Below are 22,936 nucleotides of genomic sequence, written 5' to 3'. Positions count from 1 at the left end.
TACAAAAACTGTCGATTTTATGAGATCCAACATGGAAATTACATCGACTAAGTATCAGGGTGATTAAGCAACAAACACAGAAACATAGATTTTATGAGATCCAACATAAATCACATCTAATGGTTTTATTTTGAAATTTAAGTTTTAAAAAATAGAGGCACGATGGAGGCACAAAAAATAGAGGCATTTGAACCCTCCTCTAGTTATATATTGGCTGGCAGTTGCATAGTATTAAATTAAAATTTTAAATTTAGGTCTCCACCCAACTTTCCAGATGTTCTTTTGTCGGAGGATGTATTTTCGCAAGTGGCTCAATGTGTTAGGCACGAGATCAACGAGGCATTCATCACATTTTGTTATGTTGCTTCTGGAAAGGATGTACTGGTCTTTGTAAAGGTGAATTACTCAAAATTATTATTTATTTAATTTCCTTTAAAGTCTAACAGGCTGAAAAATGAGAATATGTTGAACAGGTTATTGCGGGTCTCTGGTTACTTTCTGTTGCTGGTAGCTGGTTCAGCTTACTGACCTTCTCTTACATTGGTTAGTTAATTTTGCCTATCCTGACTTACTATATTATTGTCATAATCACATTTAAGCTAAGTTTTATTCAAGCTAGCTGCTCATATGAGATATTAGATGATTTTTTTTTTTTTCCATGCAGTTTTTGTGTTAGCATTTACAGTACCTGTAATCTATGAGACGTACCAGGATCCAATAGACAGCAACTGGGACAAGTTCATGGATTGGAACAGAATATCAGTGGCAATTAAATTATTGAAGATTATTAGGGGTCACCTGAAGGGAGAATAGAAGTTGTTGAAATAACCGGGAGCTTGCATAAATCTTGAGTTGGCAACGAGTAATATATTGTTTTTTAGTTGAATTTACATGATATTGCTACTATTGTGTTTCTCTGGTGCTAAATCCCAGCATGTAATTGACATGTATATTTCTAATATTAAAGTTTTCTTCAAATATATGATTCTAAAAATAGGATTAGAGCAATAGATTTAAATAATTCAATTTACATCTAACTATATCATAGATTTACTCTTAACGTGAATGGAATTGATATTGCAAAATTATTCATAACAAAATACAAGAATCTCCCTGGACAAAAGATCTGGCATCACTCAAAGAACTGAAATAGCTACACATTAAAACATATATAAAAATGAACCAAGCTTAGATTACATGCAAATTACAAACTCAATATCTAACTACAAGATAAAAATTGCCCGACACATACTACGTCGAGCTGTTGTTAGATACAGGGGGTAAAAATGGCTCCCACCAGCCAAATTCGTATTTTGGGTATGGTGCAGTCCAAGTTTGTGGCTTATCAAATTTTATGTCAACCGGGTTGAAAGCCAAAGCTTCATCAAGAGTGTCAGCCTCAAAGTTGTTTGCTAGAACTCTGTCAAGTCTCAGCTTCATGAACCTATAATTAAACAACCAAATCAAGACCAATGAAAAATTAAGTATTAGACTAGGCCTAGTAATCAGATGCATACAGTATTAAGTCTATAGTCTAAGTTGGAACCTATTGCAACTAGCACCTTTCTAAAATTATACCTAAAGGCCCTCTTCTTTTGGCCGGTATACTTTCTTTTTTAAGATCATCTCTCATCAGTATTCAAATGATGGCTCCTATTGCAATACAAGGCTTCAGTACTTCAACTAGATATTTCAAAGTCAGATAGCTGAAATGCCAAAGAAGAAAAAATAATTACGTGATCCAAGTGCCATCAGTTGACACAAGAGCAACTGCTGGCCTCTTAAGCCGCTTGGTAATATCAGGGAATTTGTCTAGAAATTTGGGCTCAATCACAAGCCAGAAGTCCTGCTCTCTGTTGCGCTCTCCAAATAATCTAAGTCGCTCAGACAATTGCTCCTGGAAATGCTCCTCTTCGTCCAGCATGAATTTTGCATTTGCAACCACAAAGTAGTACCTCTTTGGCTTCACCTACATAATTTAAACCATCTTTTATAAAGCTGAGCTAACTAACATGTCAGCTTAACAATACGATGCTTGTAATGAGAAATTTTGCAAAACAACTCACCCTAATGATAAGCATCACAATTGTATAGTGCAGGAATTTCATGCTAAATTTGTGATCCCATTTTCTAATTAACTAGAGTCTATCAACATTAAACGTGGAGCTTGGATTATATATTAGGAGGGGTATTTTTTGGAGATTATTAGCAAAAGTTGTTTTAAAATTCACTCAAATTGAAGTTAAATTATTTCAGTGGTCACTTAATTACTTCCTCTCGCATTTAAAGCCACTAACCTTAAAAAAAATAACTACTTGCTCTCAAGCAGTGGCCTCAGTATGCCCTTTTTGAGTGAAGTACCCTTTTAACACATTATGACATTTGACACAGATCACAGTGCACTTCTTAAAACTATTTCAATTGCCATAACCATGAGACTTTTGAGTTTTGAGTTTTGAGTGGTTCTTTTCTGTAGGAATATCAATAGCTCAATAATTTACATTACTGACAGCTCCAATTCAGATCTATTTATCTAATAGTTAGCTAGCCAAGCAACTCTAATTACACAGGACACAAACTCAAGTTGTTCACACACAAAAAAAAGGCATGATAAAAGGATAGAATACTTGCTGAGCTGGCTCAGACGAGCCGGTCTGATCAGAATCAACCGTAAGAGCTTTCACGGGAGAATGCGAGAGCTTTTTCAGAGCGAGAGAAGAGACGAGCTTGGATCCTACGCTGCTAGGTTGAAGGTTAACATTGAAAGGGCATGGCGAAGATGTGAAGGTAGAGAGCTTGTGTTGATGAGGAGATGTAAAGGGAGCGCATGGCCTGAGGGAGAGAGTCGCTGGTGCCACCATTGAAGCGGAGAGGGAAAAGTGATGAAGTGACGAAGGCTTATCTTGTTAGAGAGGATTCTCTCTGTTATTTTCTTCAGATTTTGTGCGAAGGTAGTGTGTTTGTGGGTGTATTTGGGCTTCACTGAGCCCGTGGTTTTTTTTTTTTTTTTTGAAAACTTGATAGTAGCTTGGTTTCTGAGCCCGTGGTTTTAGTTGTATGTATTGGGTTTTTCTGGTCCCGTGGTTTAAGGTGATTAATTAATTTCTTGTTTGTGTGTGTATTTAGGCTTCGCTGAGCACAATTTTTTATTTACAGAAATTAATTTTAAAAAATATATTGAAATAGATGGATGCCGGTGATATTTCGATGCTAGAATGAAACCAAATTATTGATTTTATTTCTTTAGACACTTATTAAACAACCGAGTGATTAGGTTCTTTTAGTATATTGCTTCACCCACATGCTCTGCCACAAAAAATCTTCCCTATCCTTGCTTAAAATGATTGAATCAATATGTTGAAGTTTCAGTGAAATAATCATTCCACATATTTTTCTTTTTTTTGGAAATCAACAAATCGTGAAGAGGATGAGTTGATGCTTGCTTAAATTTTATAATTCTAAATTTACTATTGCAAGCATTATAACTATGTTTTATGTAGTATTTTTATCATAAATGATAGGCCCAACGATAAATACTAGCAAGTTATTATATATGAATATATGAGTCGATGGATGAGCAACGCTGTGCTTATAATCGACAGAAAATTATTAACCTTAGATATTGTACAAGTACTCGTAAAATACTAAATTGGCAAATTTATAAGTTTGGCAGAATGGAAATTATGTCGATAGATAGCAATGTTAAGTTGATCGATGATATTATTATACAGATGGACATCTCATACGAATATATTAATATTAACCATTATAAAAAAAATTAAAAGGTCATATATGGATCAAGCAATTAAAGAACGGAATACTTTGATCTCATATGACATTGACATCGTAAAATAAAATTTTGTTATATTATTTAAAACTGAATTCTTCTCAATCTATTAGTTATATTGATTAAAAATTCTAATTTTAAATTAATATTTTCACCGCTTTTTTATTTATTGCATTTTAACAGTGTTTAAAATAGCGAAGTTGTAGCGCTGTTATGGTGTTATTGGATCTTAAATGCTAAGTTATGAGATAAAAGTGTGTTATTTTAGCGACGACCGCTATAACAGTCCGCTATAACATATAGCATGTAGCGCACGCTATGCTACATAGACTTTTATTTTAAGGCTCAGATTCAAAATTTCTAAGCCTAGGGCCTTGTAAGAAACCAAAAAATAAAAATTGAAAGATTCTTTTAACTAATTTTTTATAAGACCTATATTGATTTTGCTTCTAAATTAAAAAAATTAAATAATTTATGACGAAATGCTTAAGTTATTTTGAATAAAAAATAATAATAAGTTTATGCCATATACTTAGATTATTTTGATACAAAAAGAAATAATTTTTATTATTACTGGAGATATTTTAAAATGAAATTTAAATTTTGCACTGGTTCAATATAAATATTATAAATTTTTAATTAATTTGATATTACTTATTATTTTATGAGACTTTCAATAATATTAATAACTAGTAAAATTATATAATATATATTTTTGGAAAAAAAATACTATGTAAAATTATTTTTGTTATAACTACACTATTCATCATATTTTTTTTTAATTTATATGCAATAATGTAATAATCACTGTTTAGAATCCTACATTTTAACTTTCAACTCTTGTTGAATTTTGTTCCTCAATCATCGTCCATCGGTGTCGCTCGTCACACGAATCGATGTCAGATCACGAGTCCGCAAGGATTTCTCTTTTTAGCTTTTATGTATATCTGACTCCACGAGTTTGAATAAACCTTTTGTTTATGACAAGATATTATTGGTAGTTGGTACGCTCGGAGCACTGACTTAAGGTCATGTTTGGTTGTGGAGTAAGTGGTGGAGTAATTCCTCTACTCCACTTTTAAGGAGCCAGACGAAGAATAAATTTAAAGGAGTAAGATGAAGTAACATTTGAGTTAATACGAGTTAAGTTACTCCACCTCTCTAGGTGGAATAACTTACTCCACTTGTGGGTCTCACAATTAGAGTAACACAATGTTATAATTTTCTCTCTCTTCATGAGCTTACTTCACCAAACTCCAATTAATCTCCAACCAAAAATGATTGTTTTAATCTACCTTAGCTTGGAGTAAGAAATTTAATCCGGATTAACTTTACTCCAAAACGCTAGCGTAGTTAGTCTAAATGTGTATCCTCTGCATTAACTAAAAAAACTTTTTTTTGAGTTAATGAATCTCAACCATTTGATTTTAAATGGAGCCAATCCAGTCCTACTTATGATATAGGAAGCCCTTTAATATTAATGCAGATTTAATCTGCACGAATCTTAAAATAAATCATATAGTCAGAATTTATTAACTCAAAAATACCCTTTTGCATTAATGCGATACGAATTCACTCAGTCTAGCTCTTAGGTCCTAGTGTCCTACCAATCGGTCAAAGAAGTCCTCCCTGTATCCGACTGTAAAGTGCCAGTGTTAGTTGGAACTTGGGGCATCGGCGGAAAACATAAAAAAAAGGGACATGTACGAAAGACGTCTTCATGCGTATCCTCTACGTTAACTCAAAAAAGAATTTTTTGAGTTAATAAATTTTAACTATCTGATTTTAAACGGAGTCAATCCAGTTTCTGCTTATGATATAGAGTTCTTAATATTAGTGTAAATTTAATCTGCACGAATTTTAAAACAGATCGGATCAAGATTCATTAACTCAAAAAATTTCCTTTTGAGTTAATGCAGAGCATACGAATTCGAATTCCATCCATCCTCTCCAGTATGTGTAAAAGATTCCATTCAATTTACGGTTGAGATTTACTCTAAGATGCTTTGAGATTAGGACTAGCGCAGGGGCAGTATTATCATCGCTTCGTGATTCGTGCAAAGTAAAAAAAACGGTCCGTACAAGATGTCCTTTTAAGGTACCGGGAGGATGTAAATTCATATGTATGGCCTACACTGCAACACTGCCACCTGTCAATTTTCCTTGTCAGAAGATTTTGACCGCGTCTTTTGCAACATGGCGTATTTAAGACAAAAGCAAAAATCAACTGCCATCTCCTGTTCTCCTTTGAGAGACATCTTTTAATTTCTGAGAAGGGACTCGGGAGGATAGGTGGTAAAAATAAAATTTAAGATCTATTGTATTTATCTTTCATTTTGTTTACTACTTTAATTATACTAAATTTTTTTAAAAATTATAAATTTTGTATATAAACACATCACTTGTAAAGTAAATTAGTTTGAATGATTTATGTTCGTCATTTGAAGTCTCTTAAATAGTGTTTTTAAGCCGGTGACACTTATGATAAAATACTACTGATAGCATAGTTTTTCAATGGCATTTAGTATCAAGTCAAACTTTTGAAAATTGAGCTTTTTAAATTAATTTTAGTGTATTAATTTTTCATTATTATTTGACTTCTTGACTTACTACTAAATACTATTGAAAATTTATAAACTCTCTATGTAAATACATCACTTGTGAGTAGATTAGTTTAAACAATTTGAATTTATCATTTGAAGTCTTTAAAAAAAAATAATAATAATAAAGGCGATAACACTTAGACTGAAATGTTATGAATAACATAGTAACTCAACTTTAGTTCAAATGTTTTAAAAAGAGCAAAATTAAGTCAAGTATATTTCTTTTTTCCACTATTGAAGTACAGAGAACTTGAGTATCTCGTGCGAAGATCACTCATGACTCTTTTCTTTACAAATCGATCAAAAATAGGTTTCTATTGTTTTTCTTTTCAGACAAAGCTGCATTATAAACCCGTTGGTTGCTTTATAATTCAACTCCATGACTTTTTGTAACGAAATTCTTTGCAATCTTGCGTATTATCTGTATCATTCTTTTTTATTCCTGTCTTGTTAATAACGCAAGTAATCAAGATTCTAACGATTAAATTATTCAAATACCTCATCATGTTGTCTCCGCACTCAGATTCTAACAATTAAATTAAAATATATTTTAGAGTGCGATCTTGTTGTTTAAGGATTGCCAACTAATACATGTTTTAGCTTGAACAATATTTTTAATTATTTTAACGTATGGAGTTGCATACGCATCATACTCTTTCTTTCAATAGGTATATTTTGCGTAATAATTGTTTTTAAACATAGATACCGTGCTAAATATCCGTACAGAATAAAATCTCGAATTCTATTGGACGAGGAGAGTGCCTATAAGGCTCTAAGTGGTCAATAATAATTTATTTAAAAAAAATGAGATAGATTAAGTCCTTAACTCATATTTTTTTTTTAATTAAAGTGGTCAATGATAATTGTGTTTTGTCCCTTCTTTTTCCCACCGTGCACGTGCTATGCTGAGAGAGTAGCACGGTACTGAGTAGAGAAGAGAACTGAGGATATCACTAAAGACAAAACGTGTTCAGACAACCATGTCCCACTTCCACGCGAGAGAAGTCGTCACTGGCATTATACACCGGGTGTAACCAAAACAATTGAACTCTCTAGCTTGAATTTCTTCTCTTCCCCGATTTTTTTTTTTTTCTGTGTTCTCCAAAAGAAATCGGGTAAACAATACCCTTATTCTAGATTGCTTCGGCAGTTCGACGCATCGTCACTTGTTTTATTCACCAACGTCACATGCTAACGCTACCACCTTCCGATGACCCTCACACGAACTCCGCTATCTCCTCCGCCACCGCCGATTTGGAGCGGCGGGTGATGGAGGCGGTGAAAGCGTCGGAAGCTCGCGGCGACCCGCCGCTGCTGCGTGCGGTCGAGGTGGCAAGATGCTGCGTCTCTGACGAGAAAGAGGGCCTAGTTGTAGGGTTCCCTAATGCTGAGCTGGCGTCGATTTTGGTCTCTAATCTCTGTTTCTCGCACAATTCACCTTCCATGTGGAAGCTCCTCGATCAAGCTATGGCGAGTAGGCTAGTGTACCCTTATCACATACTTGCTTTGCTCACCCCCAGGTGAGACTAGAGGAGGGGATTAGAAGTTTCTGTGTTCTGTTTCTTCCTTTGGTAACATTTACAACTTAGTCCTTGATGTTCGAACTTTAAAATTCGTCCAACAAATTTGAGCTTTAGCATCCCATTCCCTGTTTCTTGGTGCTAAACAAAATGGATTGAGTTCCCTCTGCGTTTGTTAACAAAACGAATTACAATAACTTGTACTTCAAGAAAGCAAATTTTGTGACTTTCACTGATTGAACACATCAAGCTCAAGTAGCTTTTTTATATTTTAAACATTAGCAATCTAGCCCATTATTTTCTAAAAAACCAAATACAAAATCAATCCCTTACTGCAAATGCAATTCAGAGTAAGGTACACCAAAGAATGGATGCAAGGACCCTTCAATTAGCATCTAGGTAGGCCCGTAGGTGCAATGTGGACTTCAAGAAAACAGTGAAAATAAATTATCCTGCCTATCAGCTATTGGGGACTGAATTTCCAAATTGAGTGTTTTTAGGGGTCTTTACTATTTATTTGGTACTTTTCAGATTGATTCTGCACCGAAGAGCACAGCCAGAGGCATATAGACTTTACCTGGAGCTAATGAGAAGATATGCCCTCTCCTCACCTTTACTAGAAACTGGGCTCAGCAGGCAAAAGTAAGAGATATTTGATATTTAATTTTTTATCTGTGCTACTATGATTCTCTGGTTCCAACTTGCAAAACACTGTTTTTTGTACGGGCTCTGGGGTTTTTAAACTTAATAGAGTTTACTATTGAATAAACAAGTAACTATCACCATTCTACTGCACCTCTTTTTTCTAACAACAATAATAGTTTTATGTGGTATTGTAACCTGGAATTAGCCCAAAGCCCGGAATTCTATGTGATTCTTAATTTGTCATCAATTTGCAAGGGCAATGAGTCCCTACTACTGTATATGATTTTAATATGTTTGTCAAATGATACCTTATAGGCATTGGGATATATTGCTTTGTGAGATGTCATACTTGAATCTTTCAGCTTATTAATCTTCATATCTTAAACAAATTCTTAGGATAACTTGTCTTAATACATGCTTACCACAGGATTACGAAATCCATGGATGATGCTTTACAGCTCTCTAATGCCTACCGAGCCAAAAGAGTTTATTTTGGAACAACTCTTGTTTTGTTCATTGTGAATGCAATAACTGCCTTGATTGATTCTTCTCTTGAAGATTGGGGCTTGCCTTTTGCATCTAAAGACAGGACCATGAATGAAGGTAATCAATGTGTGGATCTAGACATGAAAGGTGGATCAGATAAAAAAGATCAGATAAGACGAACTAATACTTTCACTGCATTTGACGTCGTTGAAAATATGAGCTCAAATAAAAGGATACAGGTTCTACTACGGCTGGCTCATCTAAACATGTAAATATCATATCAATCATATATATCTATATTTTCTTATACTTGCAGTTTTTATTATTTATGTTGCTGTTGGATTTACTTTTTGTTTGTTTTTATATCTCTTTTTTAGTACAACCTATCTTTGTGAGAGAAGTACTCTTCAATTCCTAAGTAGCATTAACTGTATAATTTACAAACCAGTCTGGTCCAGTGGTCCTTGTGTGGTACTTGGCACAATTCATTTTCTGTTTGCACACTGCAGTGCATCATTACATTAAAATTTAGTTGTCCAAGAACCTTTTTGTCTTTAGAACAGAAAATAAAAACTCCATTTGAACTGGGTTACCTATCATACTTCGGAGCTTGTTGAATGATAAAATATTCTTGGTTTTTTGTATTCCATTTATAATTTTAGTTTTATGCTAGGTTAGGCCTGAGCTATTCAACGGTTTACTCCAGAGGCTCCGTTTTATTGAGGCCCACAAACTATCCTCAAAAAGCTTGGCATCTATAAACCATCTCCTTGAAAATCTGTTCTCAAATATACAGAAGGCCATGAATTTGGGATACAAGCCAAACAAGCGTGACCTCCTGGGGCATATGATTGATATCGGGTCACTTAATTCCCCTATGTCCCTCCTCCCTGGTGCCGGAAAAAGTGGTTGTTGGATTTCCATCGATATTTTATTGGAGAGTTGCATGGAGGGGAAGACTCTTATGCATGTAGCTGCTTTTGAACTTCTAACAGGTGATGTGCATTCAGGCATTTTGTATTGTGTTTTTTTTTTCAGAAGAATTTTGTGCCATAACATTACAAAAACTGCGACTTATTAAATTGACTTACAAAAGGCTGGTGGCAGTGCATTTGATACTTTCAGTATTGGCGATGTTATTTTTTATTATTTTTTATTATATTATTATTGTCATTTTATTTTTCTTGAGTTTTGCTAATGTATTAACATTAACATTCAAATTATGTCTTTTCAAATCTGAACGGTTAATCCAAGTTCAATTTAATCTACATATCAAAATCTTACAGGAAACCAACTTTTACTATTTTCTTTTTTCCTATTTTTTCGAGTTTTTGAAAGATAGCTCAAAAATAATAAAGAAAATTATAAATGTTTGCAGATCAAACAGGGCTGTCTTTCCAAAATCCAAAAAAATATTGCAGAAATTCTAAAAGTTGTCAAACTTGATTTCTTACAAGATTTTGATTTGTAGATTAAATTGAACTACTTATATCGATCGTTCAGAAATGAATAGCTGTTATTTGAACCATTAGCATTTTGGCCTTATTGCTAATGTTAGTACATTTAACAAAACTCTCTTTTTTACTGGTAATTAGTACTAAGATCTGATGCTTCTTATTGTTTCTTCACTCTTGTAACAGAATCGACCATGACCTTACATGTAATCAATCAGGCTAGTTGGCAGGAGACCTTCCAGGCACTATGGATCTCAGGTCTCCGACTCCTCCAGCGGGTTGGCACAACTTTCCTTTTTTATTTATTTATTTTTTTTTTGAAAGAAATGGAATATTCCACCGATTTCCATCCTATTTTAGTTATTTTGTTACTCATTTCTGCATTTTCTATTTTGTTGATTGTGAACCAAAAGATGATATTGTATCTTCAAATACAGTTCTTTAGGTTTTCAAGTTAAATTGGACTATTGACAGTTTTTTCAAGTAAATTATTGAGACACAACCTGGTGTAACTCTATAATACTACCTATTAAAACCAGGTCTGGTTTTCAAATATTACTTATATATACTTGGCATCTCTTGTTACGTAAACTAGGATAAAGAACCAATAGAGGGACCCACTCCTCAACTCGACACAAGGCTATGTATGCTATTGGCTATCATTCCCTTATCAATTCTATCAATTCTGAAAGAAGAGAGTGACAGAATACTCGCTGAAGGAACCGGGGTTGCTTCCAGAAAGCAGGGTTTGGTGGCTTGTCTCCAGTCCTTGGGGCAGTTCACTAGTCTGCTCTCGCCACCACAATCGGTGGCTAATGCAGCTAATGATGCTGCTTCAAAGGCTGCCAAGTTTGTCAGAGATTATAAGGCTGGAACTGGTAGCGTTGGGATGATGGGTCTTAATGACTCTTCTACAAGAGCAGGTTTTTTTTTCATGATTCTCACAATAGATCTCTATATAAATAATTTTATTAGGTTTTATTGTTTTTATTTTCCTGTTTGCATTATTTACGTGTGCTTATGCCTGAATATGGTGATTGAGCCATGAACATTAAGTTTATTTCCTTCTGTTTCCCCTTATACTGTTACCGGTCATGTCCAGAAGATTCATACCGCTTGGTACTGGTAAGGCCCATCTAAGATTGTAATACCTATTTAGCATATTAATGGTAGGGCTATTATTTACTTTTTGGGTAGTATTCAGATTAAATTCCAATTGGTTTTATATATATTATTATATTGCAGTCGGAAATTTGTTGCATCTTGTGGTAGAAGCATGCATTGCAAGAGACTTGATTGATACATCTGCATATTTTTGGCCGGGGTATGTATCTCCATGCCTTGCCACAAAAGATCAGAACTCGATGCTGATTCAAGAGTCCCCTTGGTCGAACTTCATGCAAGGAGCCCCTCTTACCGGGTCTCTTCAAAGTGCACTTATAGCAACTCCAGCACCAAGGTAACAGAATGACATTATGAGTTCTTATTCTTACTGTCGCTAATTATGTTTTGTCGGTCTTGACTTGCTACTCCTTTGGATTGGTCTTTTAAACTTTCTTAGTGTAGCTGAGTTGGAGAAATTGAATCATTTAGCATTGAATGGATCAGAGGAAGAGAGATCGGCTGCTTCAAAGATCTTATGTGGCGCTTCTTTGACTCGTGGTTGGAATATTCAGGTACTTTTTAATGTACATTTAGCAATGGTTCTGTGTTTAGCTGTTTAACGACAATAAAGTGTTGACAAATCATGATACTGGCATGTCTGGAACAAACGTTTCCTCTTTTGTGTAGCATTATCAAGTATGAATATGATACCAGCTATGCTAAATAATATTGTATAATATAATATAATCCTTAGGCTCAGTTTGGGTGTGAGATAACTTGGGGATAACTCTAATCCACTGAAAATGGCGATAAGTTAGGCTATTGTAAAAACATGTATTTCGGCTGAAATACAAATAATTCAAACTATGCTTTCACGTGTCAAAACAGTAGATACAAGCCGCTATGTGTTCTACATATCAATGAGAGTCTTTAAGTTTTGCTATTCCTTCTGTTTTGAATCATTGTAAGATGAATAAAGAGGTGGAAATAATGACATGATATTATCATTTGGACCTTCTCTTATTAGTATAAAACAAAATATAGCCATGATAAAACACTATTTAAAAGCATGGCATTCGGGTTAGTGGCATCTCTTTGGATTTTATTAATTGATTGATCTTAAGAAATGAGGTTGGGCTGCTTGTTTTTGTACCAAATGTAATTTACATTAGGCTTTTACGATCTTGTGATTTTCCAGGAAACTGTAGTGCGTATGGCAGTGAAGTTGTTATCTCCTCCGATGCCACCTGGTTCTCCAGGAACTGGAGATGCAAATCATTACTTGACTCATATGCATATGCTGAATGCAGTGTTATCATGCCTTTCTCATGTCGATTCTGTCCATATTCTTTCACTGTATGGCATGGTGAGCTTTTTATCACTATTTCTATCGCCATTGTTATTAGTCCATTCGAGTGTTTTTAATTCTGTATGCTGGTCAGAATTGGTGAATTAATGTGAGATTTGAGAAAGGAGAAAGAAGAGGATATATTGACATTGACAAAATGCAAAACAGAAGCCCAATAAGTCCAAAAAAAAAAACTGGGATCAAAATTGTTACTTCATAGTACAGAACTAACGACTGAGAATGTGTACACATTGACTGCCCCAATACCTGGGCAGGTCCTAACTAGTAAAGCATGCTGCTCATTATGGGTTTTCTACTGGAAAGTTGGCTCTCGAGGTCTGGTACTAGATTATCCTTGACCATAATTTATTTATATATGCACCCTACTTAACACAAAAAAAAAATGACTCGAACAAAGTATCCATCTCATTACTGACTGAACATAGTTGTAAGGAACCCATCATAGGTATAGTATGAAAATTTCAATATTTCCATTTTCTTTTGACCCAATCAACTAATTTTCATTCTCAGGTTCCAGAAGTAGCAGCAATTTTGATGCCACTGTGTGAAGTCTTTGGTTCATTTCCACCACCTCATAATTACCGATCCAGCAGCGGAGAAGAGGTCTCCGTCTACTCAGTCTTCTCCTTCGCATTTCTTTTCCTGCTCCGCCTATATAATTTTTATGCACCAGCCCAAACAAGCACAGTCTCTGGCCGAGCAGGCCTAGTTCGCCATGATCTGAACCTTGATTACCTCCTCCTATTGCGAAATAGCCGTATAGGCGCTAATCGAACAACAGTGGGTGGTAGTAACAGTACAGGCAGTACCAATCCTTTTCATGATTTACCACTCCACTCAGTGTATATTGATTCTTTCCCAAAATTACGTGCTTGGTACTTCCAGAATCAGGCATGTGTGGCCTCAGTTCTCTCAGGCCTGTGCAACAGGAGTCCAGTTCACCAATTGGCAAACAGGATCTTGAATATGATTTGCCGTAAGATGAATAACAGCGGAGTAGCAGCATCTTGTAGTACAGTTACAGGTACAGGTACAGGAACTGGTACAGGTACCACTACCACAACAACCTCAAGTAGCAGCATGAGTGGATCATCAGGTAGTGTGTCAGAGGATGCACTCCCAAGGCCATTGGTTCCTGCTTGGGAGGTGTTGGAGGCCATACCATTTGTTCTTGAGGTTGTTTTGACTGCATGTGCCTATGGACGGCTGTCTTCCCGTGACTTGACTATAGGTGATTTTGAATGCCGTCCTTCCCTCTCCCTCTTTCTCCCTCTCTCAAAATGAAACTGAGCTGGACCGGTTATAATTTACAGGTTTGAGGGATCTTGTGGATTTCTTTCCAGCTTCTCTTGCAGGGATTGTGAGTTACTTTTCGGCTGAGATTACTCGTGGGATCTGGCCAAACGTTGCCATGAACGGTATAGATTGGCCCAATCCTGAAAAATCTCTCCATTTAATTGAGGCAGAGGTGAAGGATATCCTGGCTCGTGCAGGGGTTCACATTCAGAACTGTTACCCACGTAAGTACATATTTTTCCTTGAAAATTTTATTCTGACTTAAATGTTGTGAGGAATTCGTGCCCATGTTGAGTTTATTAGATGTTTGTTTCTTTTAGAATTGATCCTTCATTATTGGGTACAGATGATTATTGAGAGTTTAATTTTTTGGGCTTCCTGTTATTTGCATTCAAGTTTAGAACATGTTTCCATTGGGTAAAATCCCATATTGGTGGTGAAATACTAGAGATACTCGGGAGCCCTCTGTCAGTAACGTATTCTATTTAAATATTTTGCTTTTAGCTTGCTTTTTTTTTTTTTTTAATATATAACCATTTCTTTATCCTTACGTTTTTTCTGGCATTATTTTGTTTTGTTATATATTCTGCTATCTTATTTTAATTATATATACGATTTTTTGTTTTTATCTTGTGGGTGTGCACACACGGGGACGAGGGGTATGCAGGGAGGGGAACTGAACATGGAATACATTACAAAGGAAGTCAGACACAAATAACCTCTCTCAGCTTGTAATATATACTGTGTTCTATTTTAGGAGGCTTGCCACCAATGCTCCCCCTACCAATGGCAGCACTCGTGAGTCTAACAATCACCTTTAAGATAGACAAGAGCTCAGAGTACAGTCGAGGTGTTGTGGGCCAGGCCTTGGAGACCTGTGCTGAGGGCTGTGCTTGGCCAAGCATGCCCATAATTGGTGCCTTGTGGAGTCAGAAAGCCCCTCGCTGGCACCACTTCATAATCCTCTCCTGCACCAGGTCGCCATTTGTTCGAGACAAAGATGCCATTGCACAGCTTACACACAGCTGCTTCGAGGCATTCCTGGGCCCCACCTCCAGGGATGGCTCTTCTATCTCCTCCCCCCGTGGTGTTACCGGCCTTCTCGGCCAGTCTCTGGCTAATAATGCTAACCTTCGTCCTGGCTTTTTGTTCTTGCGGACTTGTCGCACATTTTATGACACACACTTTATCAGTGAGCTGATATTCAAGCTGGTGCTGGAGTGGTCCCGAAAGATGGCTGATGAGTGGGCCTCAAGCGGACCTGCACGGTTGAAATCTGGACGGGTTTCCTTTGCAGCTGCTGTTGGTGCAGCTCGCCAGGTGGCAATACTGGGTGCAAGCCTGTTGTGTGTGGCAGGGCGCTCTTTATTGGTACAGGTGTTGTTTGAGGATACAGTACCAACGATTCTTTTGTCATCGAGCCGGGAAAGATCCGGCCACATTAGCCCCATCTCTTGCATTTTAGAAGGTTATGCCGTTTCTTACTTGATGTTTTTCTCAATCTCGCTTGTATGGGGGACCAGGGCCCACACAGCTGTATTCAAATTAGGGAGTTTTGGAAGGCGTGCACGCTTGATTGCTACTCACATGGATTTCATGGCCCGGGTTTTGGATGGACGTGTAATGCTAGGTTGTGATCCTGCCATGTGGAAGGCCCATGTGTCGTGTTTTGTGGGCCTTGTCGTCAGGTTTGCGCCGGCTTGGGTGCAACATGTGAAAGTCGGTACATTGAGGAAACTAGCTAATGGGCTCAAGGGTTGGCATGAGTGTGAGCTTGCTCTAGCGCTACTAGAGCTAGGTGGTTCGCCAGCAATAGATGCGGTTATAGAGTTGTTATAATTCTAAATCTTATGTGGTTAGCTGAGCTGTGTAATTTTGAACTTGTTAGCCTTCTTTTTGCCTTGCTAAAATAACTGCTTTTGATGTGAAGTAGGATGGTAGTCTCTGCAGCAATCTTGAATCGAGGGAATATATATAATAAATTCGATAAAACTAACTGTTTCATAATTGGTGACTGCTCTAAGATAATAACCTGGCCGAAATCTTTAAGATAAAAAGGGAAAATTGTAGCTGATGTACTGAGTTACAACCTATTTCACTGTTGGACACTATCCATATATAAATTAATGTTGCTTGCAGGTTGTTGAAGCATCACTACAGGAGTCGATTTTCCTTATTAATTAATCGTGTAGGTACCAACTTTTATTCTTTTGTTGAGTGAGATCAGCGTAAAGGAATTTAGGCTTTTTTATGTCGGCTTGATGACCACCCCATGGAACTCGTCTCTAAAATTCCTACCCTTTTAGTTGCATCTTATAGAAAGCATAATTGAAACTTGTGGAATTTCATATTGGGCTATAATATACATTGTTATCGTATAATACACGTTTTTCTATTTCAGTTTGAAACGACTATTGTTAATTGTTATATGTATCTTGATAGTTGTCAGTAATTATCTTAATTTTCTTCTGTATTTATAATGCAAAATCATAAGGTATACGTTTGACTAATTTATAATATATATCGAGATATTGTTTAATACGCACTTAACTATTCTATTACATAATTCAAACTTTACTAGTTTAAGCATCTCGAGTCATTATTTGTGCTGTCCTAAAAAAATAATTAGAACGCACGTTTAGCTAGTACATACTAGCTACTCCAGAATCTGCATTGGTATATTTAAATTTTTGAAAAAAAATAATAAAAAACAGTTAAGTGTATGTGTTTAGGAGGGGAGGAGTTGAGACTTGAGAATAAATATAAGTTTTTTGTTTTGTTTCATAATTCCCGATTTTTACCTAATGCGCAAAGGCTTTTCAGTGTATTGGCATTGCATTTTCAGGGACGACTAGATTACATTCACTTTTCCACCCTTCAACGTTAAGAAATAACAGATAATGACTTCTCAACCAAAAAAAAACATATATGATTGGATTTGGGAGGGTTCAATACTGCGTTGAATTAAGAAATTCAATTTCTCTCTTGAAAAATTGGCAGACGCTGCCAATCCACTCTCTCTTTCTCTCTTGAATACTAGGCAATAGCTGCCTAGGTGTCTCTTTCTCTGTCTCTGTACCTTTTGCCTCATGATAATGCTACAGTAGCGCCCAAGCCTAAGAAAAATACATTCTTTATTTTAAGTTGAAACAGGATTACAGGGACCAACGTAGGATTCATTTATTTTATAACTCGAAATGTTAAATTGTCCTAGCATAAATTAATTTTAATTAATGGGTTGAGTCGTTTGAGATTTCATTTATTGCTTCAAGTGTGAACAGTCAACTTCTCGTCTCAGGAGATTTAAACAGGCTAGCTCCAAATGCTTTTCAATTGGAGCAAGTTCCTCTACAATGGAATTCGTATCCTAAGTCAACTCAAATTTTGAGTTAAGAACTGAACCGTCCGATTTAAATCCGCACTGCTATTAAAGAACTCCATACGTTATAGGTGTGAATTGGATTGATTCGATTTTTTATCTAACACTTTAAAAATTAACTCAAACAATACATTAATGCAAAGAATACATGCAACCTTCTTTGAATACAGATCACCTAAGGTACCTCAAATTTTCATTTGGATCCAGACCGTCCGATATGTTTTGCACGAAAATTAAAGCTGCTCAGTGTATTCCATTTCAGACCGTAGTGGTCCAGATTCTGGCATGACGGTCTGAATCCAAACTCAAAAATTGAGTTACTTAAGAGGATCCACACAGATTTCTTAAGGACCTGTCCAGCAGACTCATTCGCGAAATAAATTAGATGGGATTGGATAATAATTTTTTATCCAGTTTATAGCAAGCTAATTTTCATCCCAAATCTTCTCATCCTTTCTTTCCATTTCTTCTCAGACCAAATTCATGAGAAAAAATTAATTGAGTCCGACTCAAAAAAAATTATTTTTCCAATCTCTCTCTCTCTCTCTGAGTTAGTCTCTCTCTTCTCCTTTCAACATATCAAGCACATCAGTTCCAACTATATAAATAGTTTTTTTTTTTTTTTCTATTTTCTCATCATTTGTGGGACTAACCAGTCAGTATACGGACAACTTTTTTTTTAACAAATTACATCAAAAAAATTTACATTGTATTATTGGTCCAATTATTTTTGTTACAAATTTTTTCTTATTTTAATAGGTGAAAATTTAAAATAAGAATACATGTTGTTATAATAAATCAATATTTCTCACAACTAATTTTACAGTACAAGTGAGCATTAATTTCAGCACATTTTCATAATCAATTCTGTGCATATCGGTATCTTTGAATTTTCACTTTTTCAAAAACTGTTTTTCATCTTCGTCAAATTTCATACTGTGTAATTCTGTAACAAACGAATACATCCAAAGGAGTATTCTAGAAAGATCTCATTAAATGAAAGAAAAGAAACAGAGGAGTGTAGTCGTCTAGTTCACCTTCTCTGCACTCTAAATTGGAGGTGACAAAATTAACTTCTTAATTTCCATACATAACTCACATCTGAAATTCATCATTCTGAAGCAAATAAACGACTATGGTCAGATCCGATCAGGACATAGTTTCTCTCTGCTCCCCTCCCTTCCCCTCACGTAACTCAAAGTCTGGGTCTGGATCCGAACTGTTCGATCAGAATTCAAGCTAATTCGGCCCGTGATATAATTTATGACACCCCTTTAATATTCGTGTAGAATCTGATCGGGCAGTCCAGATTCAAATTCAAACTCAAGTTACTTCAGCGGATCCGGATTCCTTTTTTTTTTCTTCATTTGTCCTACTATCAAAGTTTGCTTTATTTAACCAATCAATTTTGAGAAGGATTACTGGGACCTAGACAGCTGCGCCAGTGCTCTCGAATTCACCAGTAAATAGCCGTTGGTAAAAGAAAAGACAAACATGCTATCATGAATTCAGCAGAGCAGCAGAGGAGGTGCAATGCATTTGAAGCCAAGACTACTTTTCATTGCTTGTGATATGGAAAATGTGGTTCCTCATGTCCCACTGCTGTCGATAGAATTTGAACACCTTACCGGCTTACGGCTTACCGCCGCAAAACAAAATTAATGATCGGAGTGTATTTTAGTGGAGGAGGGTTCAAATGCACCCAAATTTTTGTGCACCCAAATGCACCCTATATTTCAAATCATTTGTCTCCATTTTCAAAGTCCAAATAGTCAATCCGAACTGTTGGATGCGATCTATATATTAAGATGTGCTTGCAGACCAAATTTTATATTTTTTGGAATTTTTTACTATTTATTAAACCACTTTGAAAATCGCTAATCCAATGGTCCAAAAAATGTAAAATCAGCGATTTTCAAAGTGGCTTAATAAATAGTAAAAAAAAATTCTAAAAAATGTAAAATTTGGTCTCCAAGCACATCTTAATATATAGATCACATCTAACGGTTCGGATTGACTATTCGAACTTTGAAAACGGAGAAAAAGGATTTGAAAGATAAGGTGCATTTGGGTGCACAAAAATTTGGGTGCATTTGAACTCTCCTCATTTTAGTGACACTCGATTTAAGGACGGAACTAAAAAAAAAAATTAGACTGAGAGTCGAAACATAAAATATATAGCAGAGGAGAGTCAAATTTTGACAATCACAAAATAAAATTTTAACCACTGAATTACAAACACACATTTAATAATTTATGAAAAAAACTGAACTATATATGTGTTTTCAAAACGGAGAGGGTGCAAATGCCTCCATTTTTTGTGCCTCCATCATGTCTCTATTTTTTAAAACTTTAATAATTCAAAATTTAAAACTTAAAAGTCAAAATTAAACCGTTAGATGTGATATATGTTATTTTCTCTATGTGCTCAAAAAAAATATAACATTTTAATTTTGTTTTTATGTGAATCAATAAATTGAAAAATCAACGTCTAGAAATTATCCACATTAGTATTTTTCAAAGGTTTAAATAGCATTTATCGCGTCATAGCGTGCCGGCTGAAAAAACAGCGCTATAACGCGGAATAGCGCGCTATAGCGCCGATAGCGCCATAGCTTTTATGGTCCGAAAACGCTATAGTGCGCTATTTAGAACCCTGGTATTTTTTTTACAAGCTCTTGATGACAACAAAAATAAAATTGAAATGTCATAATTTTTTACATGTACATAGATAAAATGATGTAGATCATATCCAATGGTTTTATTTTGATTTTTATGTTTTAAATTTTGAATTATTAAAGTTTTAAAAAATGGAGTCATGATGAAGGTACAAAAAATGAAGGCATTTGAACCCATATTTTTCAAAATATAAATTTCAACTAAAATTTATTATACATGATTATAAATTTTAAAATCATTGAGGTGATTAAGGCATTCATTGCGAAAACTGTAAATAGGTTCCTGCTTGAACTCCACGATTACAATCTCACTGTAATTGAATAATGTTTATAAAATAGATCTAGAATCGGAATCAGTTTCAGTAATAACTAATAACTAGATTAATCAATTATAATTTTCGGAATGTGATTGTGAATTATGTGTGCCTATTAACCTGTATTCAAAGAAAAATAATTAGTAAAATCACGAATTTTAATTTGCTGATTTCTTTTAGCGTGTGGAATTCATTTTCGGAAATATTCGTGCACAACCCCGCATTCACCGCCGTTCATTTCTATTAATTTTTGCAAACTACTGCGTGATCTTTTTAGGAGAGAATAATTTACAGTTGGTATATATAATATGAGGAGGGTTCAAATGCACCCAAATTTTTGTGCACCCAAATTTTTGTGCACCCAAATGCACTCTATTTTTCAAATCATTTTTCTCCGTTTACAAAGTCCGAATAGTCAATCCGAACCGTTAGATGCGATCTATATATTGAGATGTGCTTGGAGACCAAATTTTACATTTTTTGGAATTTTTTTACTATTTATTAAGCCACTTTGAAAATTGCTGATTTTACATTTTCTGGACCATTGGATCAGCGATTTTCAAAGTGGCTTAATAAATAGTAAAAAAATTCCAAAAAATGTAAAATTTGGTCTCCAAGAACATCTTAATATGTAGATCGCATCTAACGGTTCAGATTGACTATTCGGACTTTGAAAACGGAGAAAAATAATAGGGTGCATTTGGGTGCACAAAAATTTGGGTGCATTTGAACCCTCCTCATATAATATAGGTTCATAATTCCATATAATTGGAACTTTAACAGCACTAACAATACATTTGTCAAGTTTTAACAATTCGGATCGTTATGGCTATAGATTTATATCTCTGTTTTTAAATTTTAAGTAGTCGATTTGAATCGCCCATCATGATCTCCACATGAAAATGTACGTACCGATCAATTTTTACATTTAAAAAAATACAATTACTATCTTTTTAAATAGATATAAAATTGATATTTTTGGATGATTTAGAACCTTTAAATCAAATAATTTTTTATCAATTTTAAAAAATAGTAAGAAAATTTTAAAAAATAGTAAGAAAATTTTATAAATATAAAATTTAATGTCCGAGTACATTTTTATATAAAAATCATATTGAACGGTTTAGATAATTGTTCGAACTCCAAGAGAAAAAAATGTAAATCGATAATGTTTCTATGCAACTGTCGAACTTTCTCACTTTTAATTTGCACAAATATCTTCACGAACGCTTAATTAAGTTTAGCCAATTATCTATTAACCATCAATTAAACTTAGCATAATAGTTCTAAATTAAAAATGTCTATAAGATATTTTATTTCATAGATTCTTTTATTATGTCAGATAAGTGGTTATTGCATTAGTTACATATGATTTGGTTATATATTTATAAAAAATATTTATACTTGATGATTAAATTATTTACAGCTTATATAATAAAAAATATGAATAATATTAATGTTACTCATTCGAAAAGATGTTTCATTCAAATTTTCTTATAATAATTCAAAAATGAAAAAATGATGAGCATTGTGCATGCTAGAAAATTCATATGTGAACAACATGCATGTTAAATATAAATGTGTTTGAGGTGCATGCTATATATCTTCTTCTTACTCTCTCACTTATCTAATTAAAGAAGAGTAATTTATGGCTGCATAACACAACATAATTTTATGTGCAAAATTCCTCTTGAATTCAGCATTTGAAGTAAAATTAAACTGAAACCCTAAATTATGTTAAAGTAATGGTGAAGTAATAAGGATAAAAAGCGTTAAGAAACTTAAAAGTATCTTAAATTGCTCTTATTAAATATTTTAACCTTTTCAAAATATCAAATCAACACTATTTACTTTCTCAAATATATTCTATGAATATCTAATTTTATACTCTAACCGAACATGACGTAATTAAGCTCACAAGTCATAATGCTGCATGCTTGAAACCATTTGGATGAGAAATGGCCACGTGCAGATCTGTAGCACGGAAACTTCGACCCGGCATAATCTTGCAGGATCTATCCATTTGTCCTTCCAAAGGAATACTTGGAGAAAAAAACAAAAAAATTATAACTTTGACCCGCTATTCTCGCGCACATCCTAAGAAAAGTAGTTCGTCTGGGTATTTCGTCACAACTAACACCTTGTTTGGATGGAGAGTAGAGAAAGGGAGGGGAGGTGACAAATAGAAGGGAATGGAATGGAATAGGAAAGAAGATTAAGATATTTAACTTTTTAATGTTTGGATGATTGAAGGGAGAAAATAAATTTATCTTTTCTTTTTATCTTGTTTCTTATTTGGTT

The 22,936-nt window shown here is 34.8% G+C and overlaps 2 protein-coding genes across 3 annotated transcripts; one reads left to right on the top strand and one right to left on the bottom strand.

Annotated features, from left to right (window-relative positions):
- Positions 1-1,049: 1,049 nt before the first annotated feature.
- EMB3143 (YCF54) lies at positions 1,050-2,963 on the bottom strand. Its single transcript, XM_078303582.1, has 3 exons — positions 2,628-2,963; positions 1,737-1,969; positions 1,050-1,444 (listed from the first exon to the last, which is right to left on the bottom strand). The coding sequence occupies exons 1-3, from the start codon at positions 2,859-2,861 to the stop codon at positions 1,252-1,254; spliced, it is 660 nt and encodes a 219-aa protein (XP_078159708.1). The 5' UTR covers positions 2,862-2,963; the 3' UTR covers positions 1,050-1,251.
- Positions 2,964-7,489: 4,526 nt separating this feature from the next.
- On the top strand, positions 7,490-16,695 carry LOC144556173 (mediator of RNA polymerase II transcription subunit 33A-like). Of its 2 annotated transcripts, none has more exons than XM_078304676.1 (12): positions 7,490-7,910; positions 8,442-8,552; positions 8,983-9,309; positions 9,720-10,036; positions 10,682-10,773; positions 11,091-11,418; positions 11,741-11,954; positions 12,057-12,171; positions 12,798-12,965; positions 13,479-14,199; positions 14,282-14,488; positions 15,022-16,695. In XM_078304676.1, the coding sequence occupies exons 1-12, from the start codon at positions 7,579-7,581 to the stop codon at positions 16,101-16,103; spliced, it is 4,014 nt and encodes a 1,337-aa protein (XP_078160802.1). In that variant the 5' UTR covers positions 7,490-7,578; the 3' UTR covers positions 16,104-16,695. The 2 variants fall into 2 exon arrangements, with proteins under 2 accessions (XP_078160802.1, XP_078160803.1); XM_078304677.1 differs by having other exon boundaries at positions 7,504-7,961.
- The last annotated feature ends 6,241 nt before the right edge of the window (positions 16,696-22,936 follow it).

This window comes from Carex rostrata, chromosome 6 (assembly GCF_964058835.1).
Source record: "Carex rostrata chromosome 6, lpCarRost1.2, whole genome shotgun sequence".
Classification (NCBI taxonomy): Eukaryota; Viridiplantae; Streptophyta; class Magnoliopsida; order Poales; family Cyperaceae; genus Carex; species Carex rostrata.
This window is presented reverse-complemented; position numbering and strand designations above follow the sequence as displayed.